At 39.9% G+C, this 18,665-nt stretch overlaps 2 protein-coding genes across 2 annotated transcripts; one reads left to right on the top strand and one right to left on the bottom strand.

Moving 5' to 3' along the window:
* The first annotated feature begins 1,213 nt into the window (after nucleotides 1-1,213).
* LOC308171617 (uncharacterized protein) lies at nucleotides 1,214-16,230 on the top strand. The gene is made up of 41 exons (XM_080546491.1): nucleotides 1,214-1,341; nucleotides 1,885-1,949; nucleotides 2,276-2,300; nucleotides 2,901-2,969; nucleotides 3,236-3,322; nucleotides 3,889-3,957; nucleotides 4,075-4,161; nucleotides 4,358-4,444; nucleotides 4,852-4,935; nucleotides 5,106-5,174; nucleotides 5,337-5,426; nucleotides 5,519-5,605; nucleotides 5,703-5,792; nucleotides 5,884-5,973; nucleotides 6,194-6,283; nucleotides 6,638-6,700; nucleotides 6,838-6,900; nucleotides 7,331-7,399; nucleotides 7,716-7,799; nucleotides 8,781-8,867; nucleotides 9,253-9,336; nucleotides 9,486-9,554; nucleotides 9,798-9,884; nucleotides 10,134-10,223; nucleotides 10,469-10,558; nucleotides 11,044-11,106; nucleotides 11,244-11,306; nucleotides 11,642-11,710; nucleotides 11,820-11,903; nucleotides 12,193-12,279; nucleotides 12,384-12,467; nucleotides 12,724-12,792; nucleotides 12,972-13,061; nucleotides 13,253-13,342; nucleotides 13,989-14,078; nucleotides 14,207-14,296; nucleotides 14,497-14,586; nucleotides 15,002-15,064; nucleotides 15,237-15,332; nucleotides 15,431-15,481; nucleotides 15,580-16,230. The coding sequence occupies exons 1-41, from the start codon at nucleotides 1,239-1,241 to the stop codon at nucleotides 16,122-16,124; spliced, it is 3,702 nt and encodes a 1,233-aa protein (XP_080402617.1). The 5' UTR covers nucleotides 1,214-1,238; the 3' UTR covers nucleotides 16,125-16,230.
* A 941-nt stretch (nucleotides 16,231-17,171) lies between these two features.
* cUnh14orf119 (chromosome Un C14orf119 homolog) lies at nucleotides 17,172-18,481 on the bottom strand (the record flags this gene model as incomplete). The annotated part of the gene is given in 4 exon segments (XM_080546943.1): nucleotides 17,172-17,221; nucleotides 17,224-17,314; nucleotides 17,417-17,860; nucleotides 18,377-18,481. Coding segments are annotated over 3 exon segments (585 nt in total). The 5' UTR covers nucleotides 18,377-18,481.
* Nucleotides 18,482-18,665: the final 184 nt, after the last annotated feature.

Below are 18,665 nucleotides of genomic sequence, written 5' to 3'. Positions count from 1 at the left end.
AGCAGCATAAGTAATCAATCAATTAATCAATCAATGTTATGTTACAGCTGAAGGTGTCCCAAGTAATCAGGAGAGACTAGACACAAGTGCTACGAGAAAAAGGGGTTGGACCTATGCTGGACATACAGTATGTGGTAATTCACTTATAATAAAATAGGCAAGTAATGCAATTTAACATCAGGACGCAACATGGTCCTGGGGAAGAGCAATAAGCTATTTAACAATGATGATGTCAACCACACGAGGAGCACTATGCTTGGGGTGTTCCCACATTAAACCACCTTGTGCAAGAGAATAAGAGTAAATTATATTATTTTTGCTGCTTCCCCATTGGAAAAGTCAAGTGCTTTGACCTTTGACCCCAGTTCAAGCTAGTGTCACTGCGGGTTTCAAAATGACCTCCCTGTGATTCCGCTGTGGTAGAATTGTTTTGCAATGTGGTCTCTTGGCCAGATCGATATTGTAAATCATTTACTTTATTTCTTAGTTATATAAAGGTTAAATAAATAGATGAATCATTTCCTGTAAATGTTATCTTATCTTACAATGAGTTACTGTTTCCCCATCTCTGCCAGCAATATTACTGTTATTGGATGCCCTCTTCTGTCCATTACCAGCAGTGTTCCCTCTCCAAACGAAGGACAGCATTTACCAGAAATATTCCAATGTTATTGCAATGTGGCCTCTTACCCACACACTATGTTGCAACTATGTTGCCGTGTGCAATGTAGGGCTTGAACTTTATGGGGAACCAAGTAGGGATGTGGTTGTGGTATGTATGTTAATATATCATTGTCCTCCACCCTGAGGACCTATAATCACATTTTGTCTGAAAGCATTTGTTTTCTTATTGCAAAACGTATTGTCCAGGTAAAGCAAACATTGTAAATCGTGTACCCAACGTAAGAAAGGTAAGAAAGAGAAAACATACATATAGAAAGAAAAAGTAATAACAATATTCGGAAGTATTTAGGAAGTGCCCCTTTGTATAATCTCTGGAGTAGAACCATCAATGTGCAGTAAATGGTCTCATGGAAAGATAAGATTAATATTATCATATACCAGAGTGATTGCGGGAGGAAAGTTTGGAGAATAAAGTACAGAAAATTGGAACAAAAAAATCAACGATTAGAGATACTCCTCCCCCCTTTCTGGGAAGGGAACCAACAGTTGTTCAGCTTTAAAAAGCTTGAGGACAGTGGAGAGGGCACCAGTCAGACAGTTGCCAGACAGACAGGATGATTTTGGGAATGCAGTCTCTCTTTTTTTGCCTCCTTTTCTCCTCTATCCTTCAGGCAACTTTATGTAGCCCTACACGGCGGAGAAGACAGTCACAAATAGGTTTGCAACAGTTATTACACCACTCTATCATCGATGTATCCAGAAAATGTTTTATATAACACAGGATACTGAGGTACTATTAGACATCAGTGTACTGTAGTTGTAATTGTATTGGAAATGGTGGTTTTACGATATGTTCTGTAGGCTGAGCTAAAATATAGCCAGGATGTTACAGTACAGTGTATGCTTCTGTATATCTAGCAGCATGTTTTTAACCATTGATAACGGTACACCCTAGGATACAATAAGATCCAGTGCTACATACAACTGATTTCAAGAACAGACAGTCATAGCAGATTAGTGCAACAGTCTCCTAAAATAAAATATGATAAATATGTATTTTGTTTATTTGTGTGTCATACTTGAATAATGAATAGTTTTTATTTAGTCTGTCAAACTATGAATAGTTTTTAAAAGTAAGTAAGAGTAAGTAATCGTTTTTAAGTTTTTTAAAGAGCATTTTATTGCATCTGTATATGGAGTATATGATTTGACATGAATAAAGTTTGATTTGGTTCGATGATGTTGGCATTGCTTTCCCAGATCACATCATCAAGGAGTTTATCAACAAGGATTTTCCAAATGGGTGTAATAACACACAAATATCGGTATGTACTATAGTTTTTTTTGTTCGTTTTTTATCTTTGCACCTGTTTTCAGTCAAACTATATACTGTAATTAGTCATGGTTTTCAAAAAAAGACACCCATATATTGATCACATTGATTTATTGATTGATTGATTTGTACTTATTTGAGTGTCATTGCACCTCGATGATGCCCAGCCCATATGGGGTAATAAGACACTGATATTAAAATAAAAAATTATGTGTTTGTCCACACTTGCCATTTTTTTAAACAAAACTAAAAGTGATACTCTCCTTTCCCAATGTACTGATTAGAATGTGTGGAATATTCTTTCTTGTTTTCATTCAGACTATCCACTTGATAGGATGTGATGGTAAGTGCCAATACAAACCAACAAAGTTGTTTATTTACACCAAACAACTGAATGTTGAATGGTTGTCCATAATGGAGAAACACACTTTCTTTCACATTTAGATTGAGCAGAAGGGTATTGTTAACAGAATAAAATCGGTTGTAATTTGAATTTAGTTACACTATACTGTATGTGTGCATGTAGTACTGTATACACACACACACACACACACACACACACACACACACACACACACACACACACTTGTATAAGACACATGGTACTGTATACAGTAGATGAGGCTTGCATGTGTACCAGTTTTTTTGTTGTTGTTTTTTTTTCTGTTTGTTTTGTGTATGTTTGTTTTTCTCATAGCCTAACGTAACTATATTTGTTTTTCTCATAGCCTAACGTAACTATATTCTTTTTTTCTCATAGGCCTAACATAACTATATTTGTTTTTCTCGTAGCCTAACATAACTATATTTGTTTTTCTCATAGCCTAACGTAACTATATTCGTTTTTTCTCGTAGGCCTAACATAACTATATTTGTTTTTCTCATAGGCCTAACATAACTATATTTGTTTTTCTCATAGGCCTAACATAACTATATTTTTCAGATATCAAGAAGCAACTGACGGACAAGACCGCACAATTTCTGGAGAAAAGCACCTACTCCAATCAACTTGGTGAGCCAGCCGGTGCACGTCGACACAGAAATCAAATAATTACGGTGCAGAATGAAAGCATGTTAAAGATGCAGTTCATATTGTTGCAATATCCATACAATGTACCATGAATCCATACATGAATGCAAAACATCTAATTGTGTTAGTGTGTCATCCTGGAAAACATTCTATTTGCAACTGATTGAATCCATGGACCTGTCCGTGTGTCCAATATCCATGGAACCAATGAGATGGCTCTAAACTCAATGCTATGTCATTCTTCTCAGAGCGAGATGTGGCCAGACTGAAGAGGGAGATAAGACAGCTAAGACTGAAGGGAACCTGCAGCACAGATCTAACAGCTCAGATCTCCAGTGAGTGACCTCATCACCATTACCATATTCATCAGGGGAGGCTGGTGGAGGCAGACATTAGAGGATGGGCTCATTGAAAAGCATGGAATGGAATGAGGAATGGTATTAAACACACTTGTGTGATAGGATTCCTCATTCCATTCATTACAATGATCCCGTCCACTGTTGTGTACAGTACATGTGTGCTACTCTTACAGCTGAATGGCCTTTTGGAGATGCATTGGCTTTTCATTATTAACCCTAACATACTACTTAGATTATATGGCCAATATATTGCATTATTATTACATATTATTCTACATGATGTAGTATGCTATGCTAGTATAGCTATTGGAACATGCAGTAACCACCAAATACTATAAACCCAGCACGGTGAGAGGGGTAGCTCTGTGTTTCCATGTCAGCTGTATGAATAGGGAACTATTATAGAACAAGCTAAATAAAATGTAGTATGCACTGTAATGTAGTTAGTACAGTAACAGTATTTTTTCTTTTAGTAGCATATGGTAAGGTAACACGATTTCAATTGTTGGTCCATTCTTACAAAAACTTGCCTCATCTATCAGAGCTGCAAGTTCAGCTGGAGGAGAAGATGAGTGAGCTGGAACAGGGGTCCACTGATAACGCCAAGTTGAGTGAGTGAAAATGGCTGAACTTGTAACACCTCCATAGCAACCAGGGACAACTGGTAGATCCTGGCTTATGTTGGTTTCTGTGTGTCTCACCTTTCCTTATTTTTTTTGTCATTTCAGCTCTCAGGATCGAAACCCTTACCGTTCAAGTGAAGGAGCTAGAGAGGAACACTGATTCAAAAGTCGTGAATTCTGCCCAGTTCACTGGTGTGTGTTGTGTCGCTGCTCCTCTTGTCCTCTCCCCATGACCATAACCATATTTCCAGCAATATGACATGTTCTCTCCAACCCCTTCCTCCTCAACATGGGTCACCAAGGCTGTGGTAGAATGTGCTGCAGTGCCTTATCCCTCTGATATGAAACTCCCTACGAGACTAACACTGTCTGTCTATGTGTCTGTCAGCGCTACAGCTCCAGCTGGATGAGAAGACCAGGCAACTGAACGTGGCGAAGGATCAACTGGAAAAGAACAGTCACAAATCTAAGCTTAGTAAGAGCCTCATCCTCAGATCGTGTACAGACTTTACTATTATGTACTGCCGTGGAAAGGATTCAATAGTCATGACTCATGCAGCAAAATGGTTTCGACTTGAGACCTTACTTTCTCCAAGACAAGTGATTTTTGTTTCTAAAGATGACTCTGACTATATTTTGTCATGTCTTTTGTGTTATCTTTTATTTATTTATTTCTGAGTGGGGCAGTCCCACTCATATTTTTCATTTTTATTGACAGTTACAGTGAAGATTTAGACAGGAAGGATGGGTGAGAGAGAGAGGAGGGATGACATGCAGGATATGTCCCCCGGCCAGAATCGAACCGGGGACCCTGCGGTTACATGGTCAGCGCTTAACCCACTACGCCACCTAAGCGCCCCTCTTTTGTGTTATCTGTTTCAGTTCTTCAGATAATTTCACTGATTAATGAGATCTGGGAGCTGCAGAAAGGATCTCCCAGTCAGACCACTATAGACAAAACAACTGGTACCGTATAAACTATTCAACAATACTTCTCATTTGTCTGACAATTTGGACCGTCACAGCCTACTGTTTCATTGTGGTGCTGTTCAATAGAATCCCACTAAACAGCCTTTTCTGTTTACAACATATTAAAAGATTGTTGTTGTTGTTGTTGTTGTTGTTGTTTTTATCAGCACTACAGAGACAACTGGAGGACAAGATCAATGAACTGGAAGACAGACCGAATGATAGCTCAAAACTTGGTCAGTGAGTTTGGTTGATGGTTTAAAATCCCGATTTCAACCATATATGACCAATTATGCTGCATATAGAAGATCACTGTAATTGACACATTGAGCTCAGTTGGTCTTCCCTTTGGTGTTGAAATGCTCAGTTCTTACAGTTGTACTCTGTCCGCCTTCCAGTCCTGGGGTTGCTCATGTTGAAGAATGATCTTGCTGAGCTAGAGAGAAAGATCCCAGGCCTCACCATGGCATACAAAGCCCAGATAGCTGGTAAGTTCCAGAGATTAAATAGCTCTACTTCTACACACAAAAAGAACACACATTGTGATCTGTAACTAGGCTAAATCACTGTTTGTCCACAGACCTACTGAAGCAACAAGAGGAGAAGAACCAGCAGCTTACAAATAAGATTATGTTACTGAAGGGTCACTCTGATATCACTAAACTCAGTAAGTGGACAGGTTCATCATGACCGCAGAGAAATAGACTCTACAATAGGGTGTATTGTCTCTGTATTACTTAACTGTGCTCCCTTGATCATTTCAGCTGGGGAGATTTTGGCAACACAGACTGAAGCACTGGCATTAGACAAGGAAATAGTGAGCCTCAAACAGAGAGCAGATGCCGAACTTGCAGGTAGACTACCCAGTTTTGTCCTGAATGACAGTATCACTGTTTGCAATACACATTGCATGATAAAAGAATGCTTGTGGCTTTGATTGATTAGAGCTGAAAAAGACTTTGAACGCTAAGGAGAACCAACAAGAGGAATGGACCAAACAACTGAAGGGAAAAGACGACAGTAACGCAGAACTGGGTGAGTAAAGTAGCCAATAAGCAGCATCAGTCGAGATTTCAATGAACCAATCAAAGTTTGAACCAAGTCATCTGTTGTAGAATTGGTTAATAGTGAACTGCACTCCTGCTATAACTACATCATGTTCTTTTCAGAAAGATGAAATAGATATTCTATTCAACGAGGCAGGGAGAAACTAAAGGAATCCTTTAACCCAGTGCTTGTGTTTTGCTCTGTCCAGTTCTGACGATCATCAATCTAATCAAAGAAACGAAGGACCGCCAGAAAGATGAAGATCAAAAGCAAACCACAACAGGACAACAGATCACTGGTGAGCTCTATAGGCTAGGTGCACGATCTCCACTACTTCCTGAAAGGCACCTTGCATGAACATATCCTGTCTCACTCTATTGGTTTAATTGATTAATCAGCTGTGCGGTAAACTGTTGGAACACACAAAAAACAAATAAAGTCGTTGTTCTTATAGACTATTAGAAGGTTTACTGTGTGATTGACAGCTCATCTATCCAGATTTCTCACTCAAAACAGGAAGAAAAAGCATATTCTCTCTGCTACTGTATAGTATATCTACCACCATTCTGTACACTCAACATCATAGTGTGATGTATGTATGAATGACTGATAATATGATATTATTAACCAACATGCATTGTTTGAACTGCAGATCTTCAGGTACAACTTATGGCCAAAGAGGAAGAGCTGGCCAGAGCTCTGGAGCAGAACAAAGGTAAGACAGGTTTCTCTCATCCTATGAACTAGTTCACCAGTCGTGTGGAGCCAGAAGCGTGGCGAGGAAGCATGGAGGCTGGTACAGAGACAGGGGTGGGTGTTTGATGTTTCCGTTTGTTCCTTTTCTCAAACTAGAGCTGCAGAGACAAATGAGGGAGAAGGATGCAAAGTGCTCCAATGTCCAGGAGAAATATGACAGTGAGTCTACTTTTTACTTCATCACTTAAAACACTGTTATGAATGCAACATGAATACAAATAGATAGACTGTATACAACAACCCAACATTTTGTCAAACTTACAAATAAACCAAACCAAAATACAAATACAACAATACAACGTTTTTCAGAATTCAACTTCATGTCTCAAGTGAATGCGAACTCTGCTACAACTGATGACACATTTCACCATGGGCTTGAACCTGAACATTCATGTATCTACAGTATATACAGTATGTGCTAGTATGTATTAGTATGTGCTCAATGTTTTTCAATACGTGTGTGTGTGTGTGTGTGTGTGTGTGTGTGTGTGTGTGTGTGTGTGTGTGTGTGTGTGTGTGTGTGTGTGCGTGCGTGCGTGCGTGCGTGCGTGCGTGCGTGCGTGTGTGCGTGTGCGTGTGCGTGAGACAGAAGCGAAGATTGAACTGGACGACAAAATTAAAGAGCTGAAGGTCCAAAGAGGAGACGCCTCTAAGTTGGGTGAGTAAACTGGGTGATGTCTCTCTCTCTCTCTCTCTCTCTCTCTCTCTCTCTCTCTCTCTCTCTCTCTCTCTCTCTCTCTCTCTCTCTCTCTCTCTCTCTCTCTCTCTCTCTCTCTCTCTCTCTCATGCTCTCTCTCTCTCTCTCTCTCCTTGCTCATCTGCATTATGTTTCTACAGAGTAGTTAAGTATAGTCTACTTTCTCTCTGTCCTTTCTCTCTCTCTCCCCCTGCTGATCTGCACTGTGTTTTCTACACAGTAGTTAACAGTCTACACTACTCTGTAATACAGTAGTTGTATCTTGTGGCCCTGTCAGTTCTCCAGATCACTGCTCTGAATGATGAAGTGACGGAGCTGAAGAGACAGATCCAGACCCCAGAGGCGGAGGCTAAGATCGCTGGTGAGCCTCACCGTATGACCTATCATCCTCACTTTCACCAGATTTCTTCCACATGTTCTCTAAAGAAAAACGTTGTTAAAGCTTTGTTTTACAGCCTGGTTTAAGCTGGTGTACCATAGTATCCATGTTGTAACACATGACACCTCATGAAACCAAGGCAACAACAATTATATTATTTGTTATCGTCCCCCACTGATGAAATCGGGTAGGGGACTATGACTCGGTCTCTGTCTGTTCATAATTATTTCACACATTCTTCTCCGACACCACTGGGACCATTTTTAAAAACTATTGTAAAGAATGTGTGTCTTTCCATAGAGATTGTTTAAGAGTTTCCAAGTGACACCGATTCATCATTAAAATGTCATAATGGGTGCAATGTGCAGAGCCAGGAGTGTATCCTAATGCAATAGGCCTATAGCCTAACGAATTTGGGAATAAGATTGAAAATAATATTGAAACAAACAGTGCAAGACCCATCATTCACCCGAGCTTCATCAAAATTGTCCCAGTGGTGAAAAAGCTTGTGATATACCATACCGAATCATAGTCCCCTTCCCTCTGTTTCATTGATGGGGAACAATTGACATGCAATTATTAGGTAATAACACTTTTAACCAAGCAAAAACAAAGTGTTGCCCAAACTGGCACAGTAAGTAAGGTATTGTTTTCCGAAAGCCCTGGTCTTCCTTATCGTTCATCCTTCACACCTGTATCTCTCATCCTTCACACCTGTATGTATCTCTCACCCTTCACACCTGTATGTATCTCTCATCCCTCACACCTGTATGTATCTCTCATCCCTCACACCTGTATGTATCTCTCATCCCTCATACCTGTATGTATCTCTCATCCCTCACACCTGTATGTATCTCTCATCCCTCACACCTGTATGTATCTCTCATCCCTCACACCTGTATTTATATGTATTTATGTGTATTTATATGTATTCATATGTATTTATATGTATTTATCTATCAGAGCTGCAGAAGCAACTAGACAGGAAGAACCAACAACTGGAAATAAAGAGCAAAGAACTGGAGGAGATCAGCTCTAACCCACAAAGGCGTAAGTTTTCAACTGATCTGATGCAGCTTGTAACAGTTGTAATTGGTTTACTGTACGGCATGGCATGAGATGAACAAAAGAGGCTCATCTAACCATAGTAGGTTACGTTTAAAAAATAAAAAATATAATATTTCCATGCTATCAATTGTTGGAATTTGGTAATTTATGCTCTAGGCAAGGGGTCTGCCATAGACGGCAACACTGAAACAATTAGGGGTTCAGTGCCTTGCTCAGGGACACCTCGACATGTGGCATATGCCTCGAACCGCCGCACTGCTGACCTTGCGATCATTAGACACCGGCTCTACCTCCTGAGCCACAGCCGCCCCCGTTTCCTGCTCTGCACTGTGCATGGTCTAATGTGTTCCGTCGCTGTGTGTTTCAGTCCTGAGAATACTTGTCCTGCAGGATCAGATCCGCGGTCTCCAGGGAGGAGCAGCAAATCAGGCCAACTCTGACCTGATTGCAGGTGAGTTCAAAATGATGTCTCGTCGATAAGAAGAACAAGGTGATTTCGGAGAGAAGGACTACAGGCACGGAGGGTAGAACTCAAACGCTGCAGAGGAAGAAACAGCATTCAACCATCTGAACCTCTGCTGCTGGTCATCTTCTCCACAGAGTTACAGAAAGAGCTGGATGACCTGGTTGATAAGATGGAAGACAGGAATAATGACAACACTAAACTGAGTGAGTTAATACTGAACTAAGTGAGTTTATACAGAACTGGGTTTTATGAATTATTATTATATAATAACTAAGTATTATTATTATTATTATTATTATTATTATTATTATTATTATTATTATTATTATTATTATTATTATTATTATTTATTACCAAGCCACTTTGGATGATGAAACCCTGAGCTTTGTTGATGTCTTTTTTTTTCTTCTTTTTTTTCTTCATATTTCCTCCCTCTGGTGTGTTAGTGCTGCAGATCATCTCACTACAGAACCAGGTGGCAAAGCTCAAGGAGGAGCTGTCAGGCCTGGGTGAGACCACACACCAGAAAAATCGTAAGTGTCATTCATAAGAACCGCATGAAGAAAGGCAAATCTCTGGTCTCTGGATGAATATTTTTTTTACAATTCCACAGTAAATATGTGTCTCATTGACTTCTGACAATAGGGGACGGTGTGTATAGTTTGATGTAGTGAAGGTTTGAGGAGGGTCAATTTCATAATTTCCTTTAGAAGATAGAACACTCCTATAGAAGTGGTAATCTATACGGCTTATGCCGTTACTTATTGAATGACCTCTCTCAGAGCTGCGGAGGCTGCTGGAGGCTAAGGAGAACCAGCTTCTGGGTCTTATTGATGAACTGAAGAAGAAGGACGGGGCATATGCAAACCAAGGTGAGTACGGAAAGAGCTGTTATGGGAGTACAGTGGAGTTTTACCTTACTTTGGGAAGGTCTATGGTGAGGTGTAAATTAAAATTGTTTTGTGGTATTTATTGTTTCTTTTGTTTGTATTCTTCTTCTTGTAAGGCAGAGACAATTGTCTTAAATAAATGATTGATTGAACTTAACGCTCACACTCCTTGATAGTTAAACCATTTTTTTTTTAAACTCACAATTGTCCTTTTTTGGGTCTCTTAGTTCTAACAGTTCTGGACCTACAAAACCAACTCAGAAAGTTACAAAATGATGCAGCTAATCAAAGCAAGTTATCTGCTGCTGAGGTTGCTGGTAAGAGTTTGGACTTTTGAAAGTCATACATTCATACTATGTTGCACACGGACGATGTATATGTACATACCATATATGTTCTACATATTTGTATATATTTATCTTTTTTATATTTGTTTTATTTGTTTGTATTTATATTTACCTCATTTTAGATACTAGTCGCTAATCTATACATCTGTATACACCATACTGTACATAGCTTACTGTTATCCATCTCTTGATACCTACTACCTACTGTATTAACCATACTGTACTTATCACTTCATATCTGTACATATCCTATGTACTTATCTACTGTACTTATCACTTCATAACTGTACACATTCTATTTTATCTACAATATCATGTTTTGCACTATATCACTATTTGCACTTCTGGTTAGATGCTAAACTGCATTTTGTTGTCTGGTACTCAGCAATGACAATAACGTTCAATCTAATCTAACCTAATCTAATATGTGTCATAATATGTGCTGTGATTTACAGCTCTGAAGAAACAACTTGAGGTCCAAGAGGAACAAAACTCCCAAACTCAGGCACAAAACAAAGGTATTTCTCCGTCTTTTGTCGCACCAGCCATGTCCAACTAGAAACAACCTCCTGCTCTGAGCATAACAGCTGTTACAGAAACAGGTGCACATATCTGATGAATTTATACATAATGTTCTATTTTTTCCTCAAACCAGATCTGCAGAAAAAGCTGAAGGACAAAGCAGCACAGTGCTCTGGGGTCCAGGAGCACCATGACAGTGAGCTCCACCTCTCTCTGACTTTCCCTGTGCTTTCCTTGACTGGTAGAAATCGGAGCACGGGCTCTTTGGAACACATGGAATGGAATGACGGGTGGTGATTTGATATCATTCTCCTCATTCTGTTCCATGCATTTCAGTGAGGCCATCCTCCGATTTCTACCTCGACCAGCCTCCCCTGCTTTTCAGTAATTGGGTTTCTGGGATAAATCTTAAATGCATTCTTCTTGCACAGCAAGAGAGCATATTTGAATTCACAATGTCTTAGTGTCTACTGTTCATACCCAGTCAACTGTCTGCATGTAGTGGGAAACAAATCTGTTTGTCTTTCGCAGAACTACAAGATGACCTGGATGACAAACTAAAAGAGCTAGCCAAAAAAACGGATCGTGTCAATTCACTGAGTGAGTAGGTTCGTACATGGTCTAGAAAAACTCTGGGCCCTAAACATGGTTGAACTGGTCTTCGATGTATCTTCTGCCTCTGATCAGCTCATCAAATGTGTTGTTTCAGTTCTGGAGCTCTCGTCACTGAATGACCAGGTTAAGGAGCTGAAGGCAAGGGTCCTGACCCCTGCAGCCGAGACTAGGATCGCTGGTGAGTGTCGTTCTGTTCTGTTGCTTTGCCTACTATTCATTGCAAAATAAATGTCTGTTTCTACCAGGGTTGGGGGATCAGTTGAATTTCAAGTCAGTCAATTCAGAAAATAGAAATAGAAATGTGTATTCTTATTATTCTTTAATGATCGCAAAAGGGGCATTTATTTTCAATTATTTCTCAATCAACTGTTAAAATTAGAAGCTTTTTACATCGAATGTTACTTTTTTAAAATTATTGACAATTCAAATCACTTGCTGAATTTAACACAATTCTCATTGTCTCTCAGAGCTGCAGAAGACTCTGGATGTAAAGATCAAAGAACTGGAGAGGAAAACCAAAGAGCTAGAGGAGACGAGTTCCCAACCTCAGAGAAGTGAGTTGATTGACTGATTCATATATTTATTCATTTCTATATTTAGCAAAAACCTGGTGAAATACAGTCTTCAAACATTCAATCTTAATCATTTTCTGTTTCAGTTCTAAAGATCATTGCTATACAGGGTCAGATTGCAGATCTGAGGGCAGGGGCTGCAAATGAGACAAGCTTTGACCAGATTGCTGGTGAGTTGCAGACCTTATCAAGATAATAATACGGCCGTCTTTGCCCAGGGATGCATTTCTATACGTAAATATGTTACTCTATATTATATGATGATATTAGTCAAATGCTTTATGTTTTATGTGTTATGCTTTATGATGCAGCCATACAGAAGGGACAGTCCTTTACTGCTACTTTAGATGGATTGTGTCAGTCATCGGCCCACCAGTCCAATTAGTGTTGTCATGACATCCACTCTTCTATCTCTCTTGTCCACAGAGCTTGAGAGAGAACTGGATGACCTGATCAATGGCATTAACGACAGGACGAACGACAACTCCAAACTGAGTGAGTAACCATAATCAATGTAACAGGAAAAAAGGTATTACTTGTTTTAGGGTTGTTTAAGGTTATCTAGGGTTGGCTCTTGTCATGTGTTGATGCTCCCTGAAGCCTGGATGAATTATCCGGGTAACAAATGTTGTCTCCCTGAATCTTTTGAATAATGTTTTCTGTTGTTCATTCAGTCTTGAGGCTCATTGGACTGCAAAATGAAATAGCAAGACTACAGAAGCAAGCATCAGAGCTCGATAAGACATCAGAGGACAAGATTGCTGGTGGGTGCCATCTGTCCATCCTTAGTACCAGTCTTCAGTTATAAGAGTTTCTTTTGCTTATGTTTGATAGCTTGATAGAAGTTTAATAACTAAATTGTTCACATACTGTATCATTAAAATGTTAATTTAATTAATTAATGAAAGTGGAGAATATTTGAAGGAATAGAATTCCTTTCCTTTGTGTCTCAAAGAGCTTGAGGATCAACTGGAAAAGGTCAATAACAAGTTGGAGCAAAAGACAAATGAAGCGGTGGAATCTGGCACTAGAATTCCTGGACTGGGTAAGTTGTCATACTGTATATATACATTTGTTACCACGGTTTCTAATTTAGAAAGTATTAGCAATCAGAAAACAAAGAGAAAACACTAATGTATTATACAGTAATCCAATGTAATAATGAAATAATTCATGCAATGCAATACAATGAATGTACAAAGGTATGGACACAACCGTTTCTTTTGCAGGAATGTTCAATTAGATGGTGATTTATTCTGCGACGTTTTCTGGAAGGGTGGTTCAGAGTGACAAACTACTATGCTTTTTTTTTTTTTATCACTTGAGTTTTTATTGGGTTTCAGCATAGACATGGACAGAACATCATATCTACATCTTAAATGGTAAAACAAAGGGTAAAGAAACAAAGCATAGCCCCTAAACAGAGGGGTAAAAAAGTGAAAAGGAAAAGAAGAAAAAGAAGGGAAAAAAGGGAGAAAATAAGAAGTCCAGAGGTGTTTCAATAAACATGTTACTGGTCATATATTCTGAATGGGTATTAAATTAGAAGATGTCACGTTTCATACAAATGTTCAATTTCTCCCAGTATTTTTCAAATATATTGATTTTGAGTATCAAAAGGTATGTCATCTTTTCCATAACAAAAATGTCTTGGACAATTTCCAGCCAACTACTCTGCTTTTCTGATTCAGTTGCTGAGATCATGGCACTGCGTTGGGAAAAGCAGGAATTATCAGAAGAAATACCTAAACTGAAACAGACAAGTGCTGACAGCATCAAAGGTAAATTCTACTATAAAAGCCATGTGGAATAAATGAAGACGATAGGAATAGAGAATGGATGCTATCTAAATGTAAATGCAACAGCTGGTAGCTTGTTCTCTAGTAAACCGTGTGTCTATTTTCCTCAGAACTTCAAAGGTTACTGGACCTAAAGATGCAGCAGCTTGAAGATAATAAATCACTACTTGAGGCTAAGGACAGAAAAAACGCTGACTTGAGTATGTTGACGATTATATAGTAATCAATCAAGTAATATGTATTTAATGTTAGTATTTTTCATTGTTTATGTGTGTTTATCACATAACCGTATTTTGACAACAAATATTTTGTTTTATAGATATTTTGTTTCTGTGTTTACTGTGTTTCACTCCAACTGAACTACACAATCTGTTTCTGTTTCTGTTCTGTTTTTATTTAGTTCAGCAGATTATTGCTCTTCAGGCTAATAAGAAAGCCCTAGAGACTGAGGCAAAAAAAGACAAAGACACAATTGCATTTGATGTCTCTGGTTCGTCAATTTCGTTTTTTGTGTATTCATCATCAGTATCTCACATGTTGGCATCTGTAACTCTTACATTGTCCAATAGCTATTCAGATGCTCCATGTCTCACCCTTCAGTCGTTAGCTGTACCACTGTACATTAAGTTGCCCCTATACCGGTGTAGTAACACTGTAGTTTGATAATTGTATGTTGTAAGGGGTTGAGCAGTTTGTACTATTACACAAGTTGAATAAGTAACACAAACCATTGAACACCATTAGCATATAATTACAAAGGAAATACTTGAAGAACATATACTGTAGATAGGCTACAATGTTGTTGCTAGAGCAGTTATTTATTTCATGCCATCTCAAGCTTTGGCTAGAATTTGGTTTTTGAGGAATTTTGGCATTGTGATTGATTTATCTCTTCCTCAAATTAGAACTGAAGAAACAACTCAAAGCCACAGAGATGGAAAATCGAAGACTGGATCGCATAAATAAAGGTTTGGCATATTCACATGTTCCAAATGATATCCTTACCTATAGCACCTGTTCTGGTGACATTCTTTGTCAGAAGAAACATTTTTAAGAATTGTGCTGAGCTCCAGAACAACAGAAATGGTGAGATTTGCCTTTGTGAAATATTGAATTGTGTTGTTGTCACGTCTGCCTCAGATCTTGAAAAGCAGCAAGACAGGGAGATGAATCTGCTTCGGGAGGAGCTGAGGAAGAAGGACGAGGACATGAACAAACTGCAGACTGAATGTGATGGTGAGGGCTGAGGACGACCTCCTGTCCAACAGAAATGCAGATGTCAAATAAAATTCTGGATTTTAATGTAATTATTTGGATCATTCCTTCTAATCCAGAGTTGAAGAAGAAAAAAGAAGCCGCCGCTGATGACAAAGAGATTAAGACTGGTATGTTTTTGGTTCCATTTTCCTCAGTAAACACTGATATGTCCGAAATCATATTTGTTCATAAACTGACTGTTTTTCACCTGTTTTTCAACCTGCAGTGAGAGTCGTCTTAGACCCGGACACAGCCCATCGTAAACTCATCCTGTCACACGATCACACAACGATAACAGTTTCTGAAGCACAGGACGTGAGCGACAATCCGGGCCGTTATGAAACGTCTCTCGGTGTTCTTGGGAAGACTGGCTTTGACAAGGGGAGGCATTACTGGGAGGTCAAAGTACCACAAATATGTTACAACTTAGGAGTTGCTAGTCGTTCAGCAAATAGGCAGGCTGTTTCACTACGACCCAACAGTGGCTACATTACCATGGTCTCAAACTACAAGGGTGAACTTGTTATGATGGGGGATAGGAGAGTAAATCTTGGCATCCCCCCAGTGCAACCAACTGTAGTGGGTGTGCTCTTTGAGTATGAGAAGGGAGAGGTCACCTTCTACGATGCAAATGCCAGGACTCTTATCTATAAAATGGGTAAATACGTTTTCAAAGAGACATGGTTCCCATTCTTCAGTGCCTGTGCGGATTATAACAATCCAATTGACTTCTCCCCTGTTCTCAATGGGGTGTCTTGGATAAAGACTTAAGTGACATGTGTAATTGCAGTACAAATCAAATGTTCATATCTTTTCATTAATATATGTCAAAACATATTTGTTGTTTCAATTCATCAATAAAGCTTGACGCTTGAATTACGAAATTGTCTTTTATTTCCGGCATTGTACAAAACTGTTAAATATGACTGCAGCTGTGAAAAGGAAACTCTCTACAACAGCGGTTCCCAACCTTTTTGGACTCAAGGCCCACTTAAAAATCTCTTAAGTATTCGCGGCCCACACACACAGGCATTTTACGCACATGTACATTTTTTGGGGTGTCTCATCATTATTCTCTCATTCTTATTGGATATTTCATATGCATCATCATACACTCATCCTACATACAGTGCAGTAGGCACACTGATGATGCATTTCTTTAAGGTTTTGAAAGAAAAAAATACAGTAAGCTACCATGATTTTTGAAATGAAAAAAAAAGAATTTTTGGCCCATGATTTGGCGGCCCACTTGCAGTACCCTCGCGGACCACCAGAGGGCCGCGGCCCATAGGTTGGGAATCGCTGCTCTACAATTCGCCCTAGTCTCAAACCTCTCCAGTCTACACTGGGGGGGGGGGGGGCGTTCTGAACTGGAAAATAAAAATGTCTGTTCTTATTGGGAAATTTCAAGTGGTTCGTTTCATGTCTACTGAACACAACCCTGGTGTTTACCTTCACTGAGAGGGAAGAAAAAGGTTGTAAGATGATATGCCATCCATCTATCCATCCATTCTGTATGATGAAGGTGGTGATTCATTATAGTCCCTCTATCCAACCACTCTCCTACCCTCTCAGATTAGTTGACACAGGATATATTATCATTAGTATAACAGCTTTGTTTCTCCATCAACTTTTTTTTTAATGTCAGTTGCCTATCACTGTCTAACATCCATATTCTCTACATCTATGAATGAATGAATGAATGGACTTTATTGTCATTGCTACAGTACAGGTACCAAACAACGAAATTTAGGAGGGGTCTACCATATCCTTCTCCCACCCATCCCTCAATCCCTGCCTGATGTCCCGGCAACACCTCTATAGAAGTGGGCAACAAATATCGGATCTCTCTCCTCCAGGATGTGCAAGAAACTGTTCCTCTCCTCCTCACTCCATGACTCAAACCACTGGGTCCAGAGGCGCAGTTGGCACTCAAAGACATTAGGTGGACTGTCCTTAACCTAGAAACCAGTACAGAGAAGAAAGCAGTATGAGTGAGGTATACAGCAGCAGATGACTGTTATAAGATACTGCTGCTATCAAAGGACATCAGGAGGACATACCTGTAGCGTATTGAGTGACTCAAGGAGGGTACACACTTTCCCCGGGACAGCCTTCCCCAACAGGTCCTGCAGAAACCGTTCCCTCTGCCTAGTGCCCCAGCTCAGGAACCAGCTCAGCACGCATCTCTGTTGCTGTAGAGTTACATAAGAGAGCGGTAGGGGCTCTCTGTCCGCCCCTGAATTCAAGGAGGTACACGACAGGTTCTCCAAGCTGAGAGGTCCGGAGCCCTGCGGTGCCGACGGAAAGTCTGCCAGGCTGAGGCTCCGCGGGGACGAGCTGGACTGGGCACAGAGCATGCCCGGTGCAGCTGTGCTCGCAGTGCCCAGTGTGGGACCTCTGATGTTGGAGTAGTGTGTGCTGGCCAGGTCGTCTGTGGTGGTGGGAGACATCAAGCCTGGAGGTTGTTGATTGGAGCCATGGCTGACATGAAAGAACCAGGACATCTATGGGTAGAAAGAAAAACCAGAACAATTGAAACATTGTTATTGTTCCATATTCAGTTTCAGATGAGAGACTAGTAGCTAACTAACTATCACTTAACTAGCTATTGTGTCAAGTCAATTAGAATCCCTTGTTATGCTGTGACATAGAGCTGTCATACATACATACATACATACATCCAGCTCACAGAGGATGCCAGTCAAGAAGACATCACTCTCGTCTTGCCATAAAACAGCAAACAACATCCCGACATTAGCTTAGGCGGGGTAATCTGTCACAGTGAATACTAGTTTAATCGTTATTGTTATGTTTATATGTTTATACGTTCTCCACATACACCGTAGCTACAACTCCCCCCCCTCTCTCTCTCTCGCTAGCAGCACTTCCTTGTTGCTAACCCAGTAACATTACGAGCCGACAACAGCTGATGGTTTAGCTCGTAGCCATCCATCCCTTCTAGAAACGGGCAAGCAACTTTTCTTTTAGCCACCTAAATACCTTGTGATCACAAAGCTCACCGTGCACAGCTTTCGACAAGTCACCTTCCTATGTTCTGCATAATTGCTGTTAGGCACAGTGATCTGTCTGTAAACCTCAGCTGAGCCGAGAGCAATGTTGATGTCTTAACTGGCTAATCAGAATTTGAGCTACACAGTGCGCATGCGCAGTTGTCGAAAGCAAGTTGCGCATCGAGCTTATATTACGGTTATAGCTTTACGCACAATGCGCAGTCGACGCGCATGTTGTTGTGGCAAATACCCAGCCATCACCTTGTCTTGAGTGATGTCTTAAGATGTCTCTTAATTA

Source organism: Nansenia antarctica, assembly GCF_963989245.1.
Source record: "Nansenia antarctica genome assembly, chromosome: 16".
In the NCBI taxonomy this organism is placed as follows: domain Eukaryota; kingdom Metazoa; phylum Chordata; class Actinopteri; order Argentiniformes; family Microstomatidae; genus Nansenia; species Nansenia antarctica.
The sequence above is the reverse complement of the archived record's forward strand: the minus strand, read 5'-3'. Positions and strand labels throughout refer to the sequence as shown.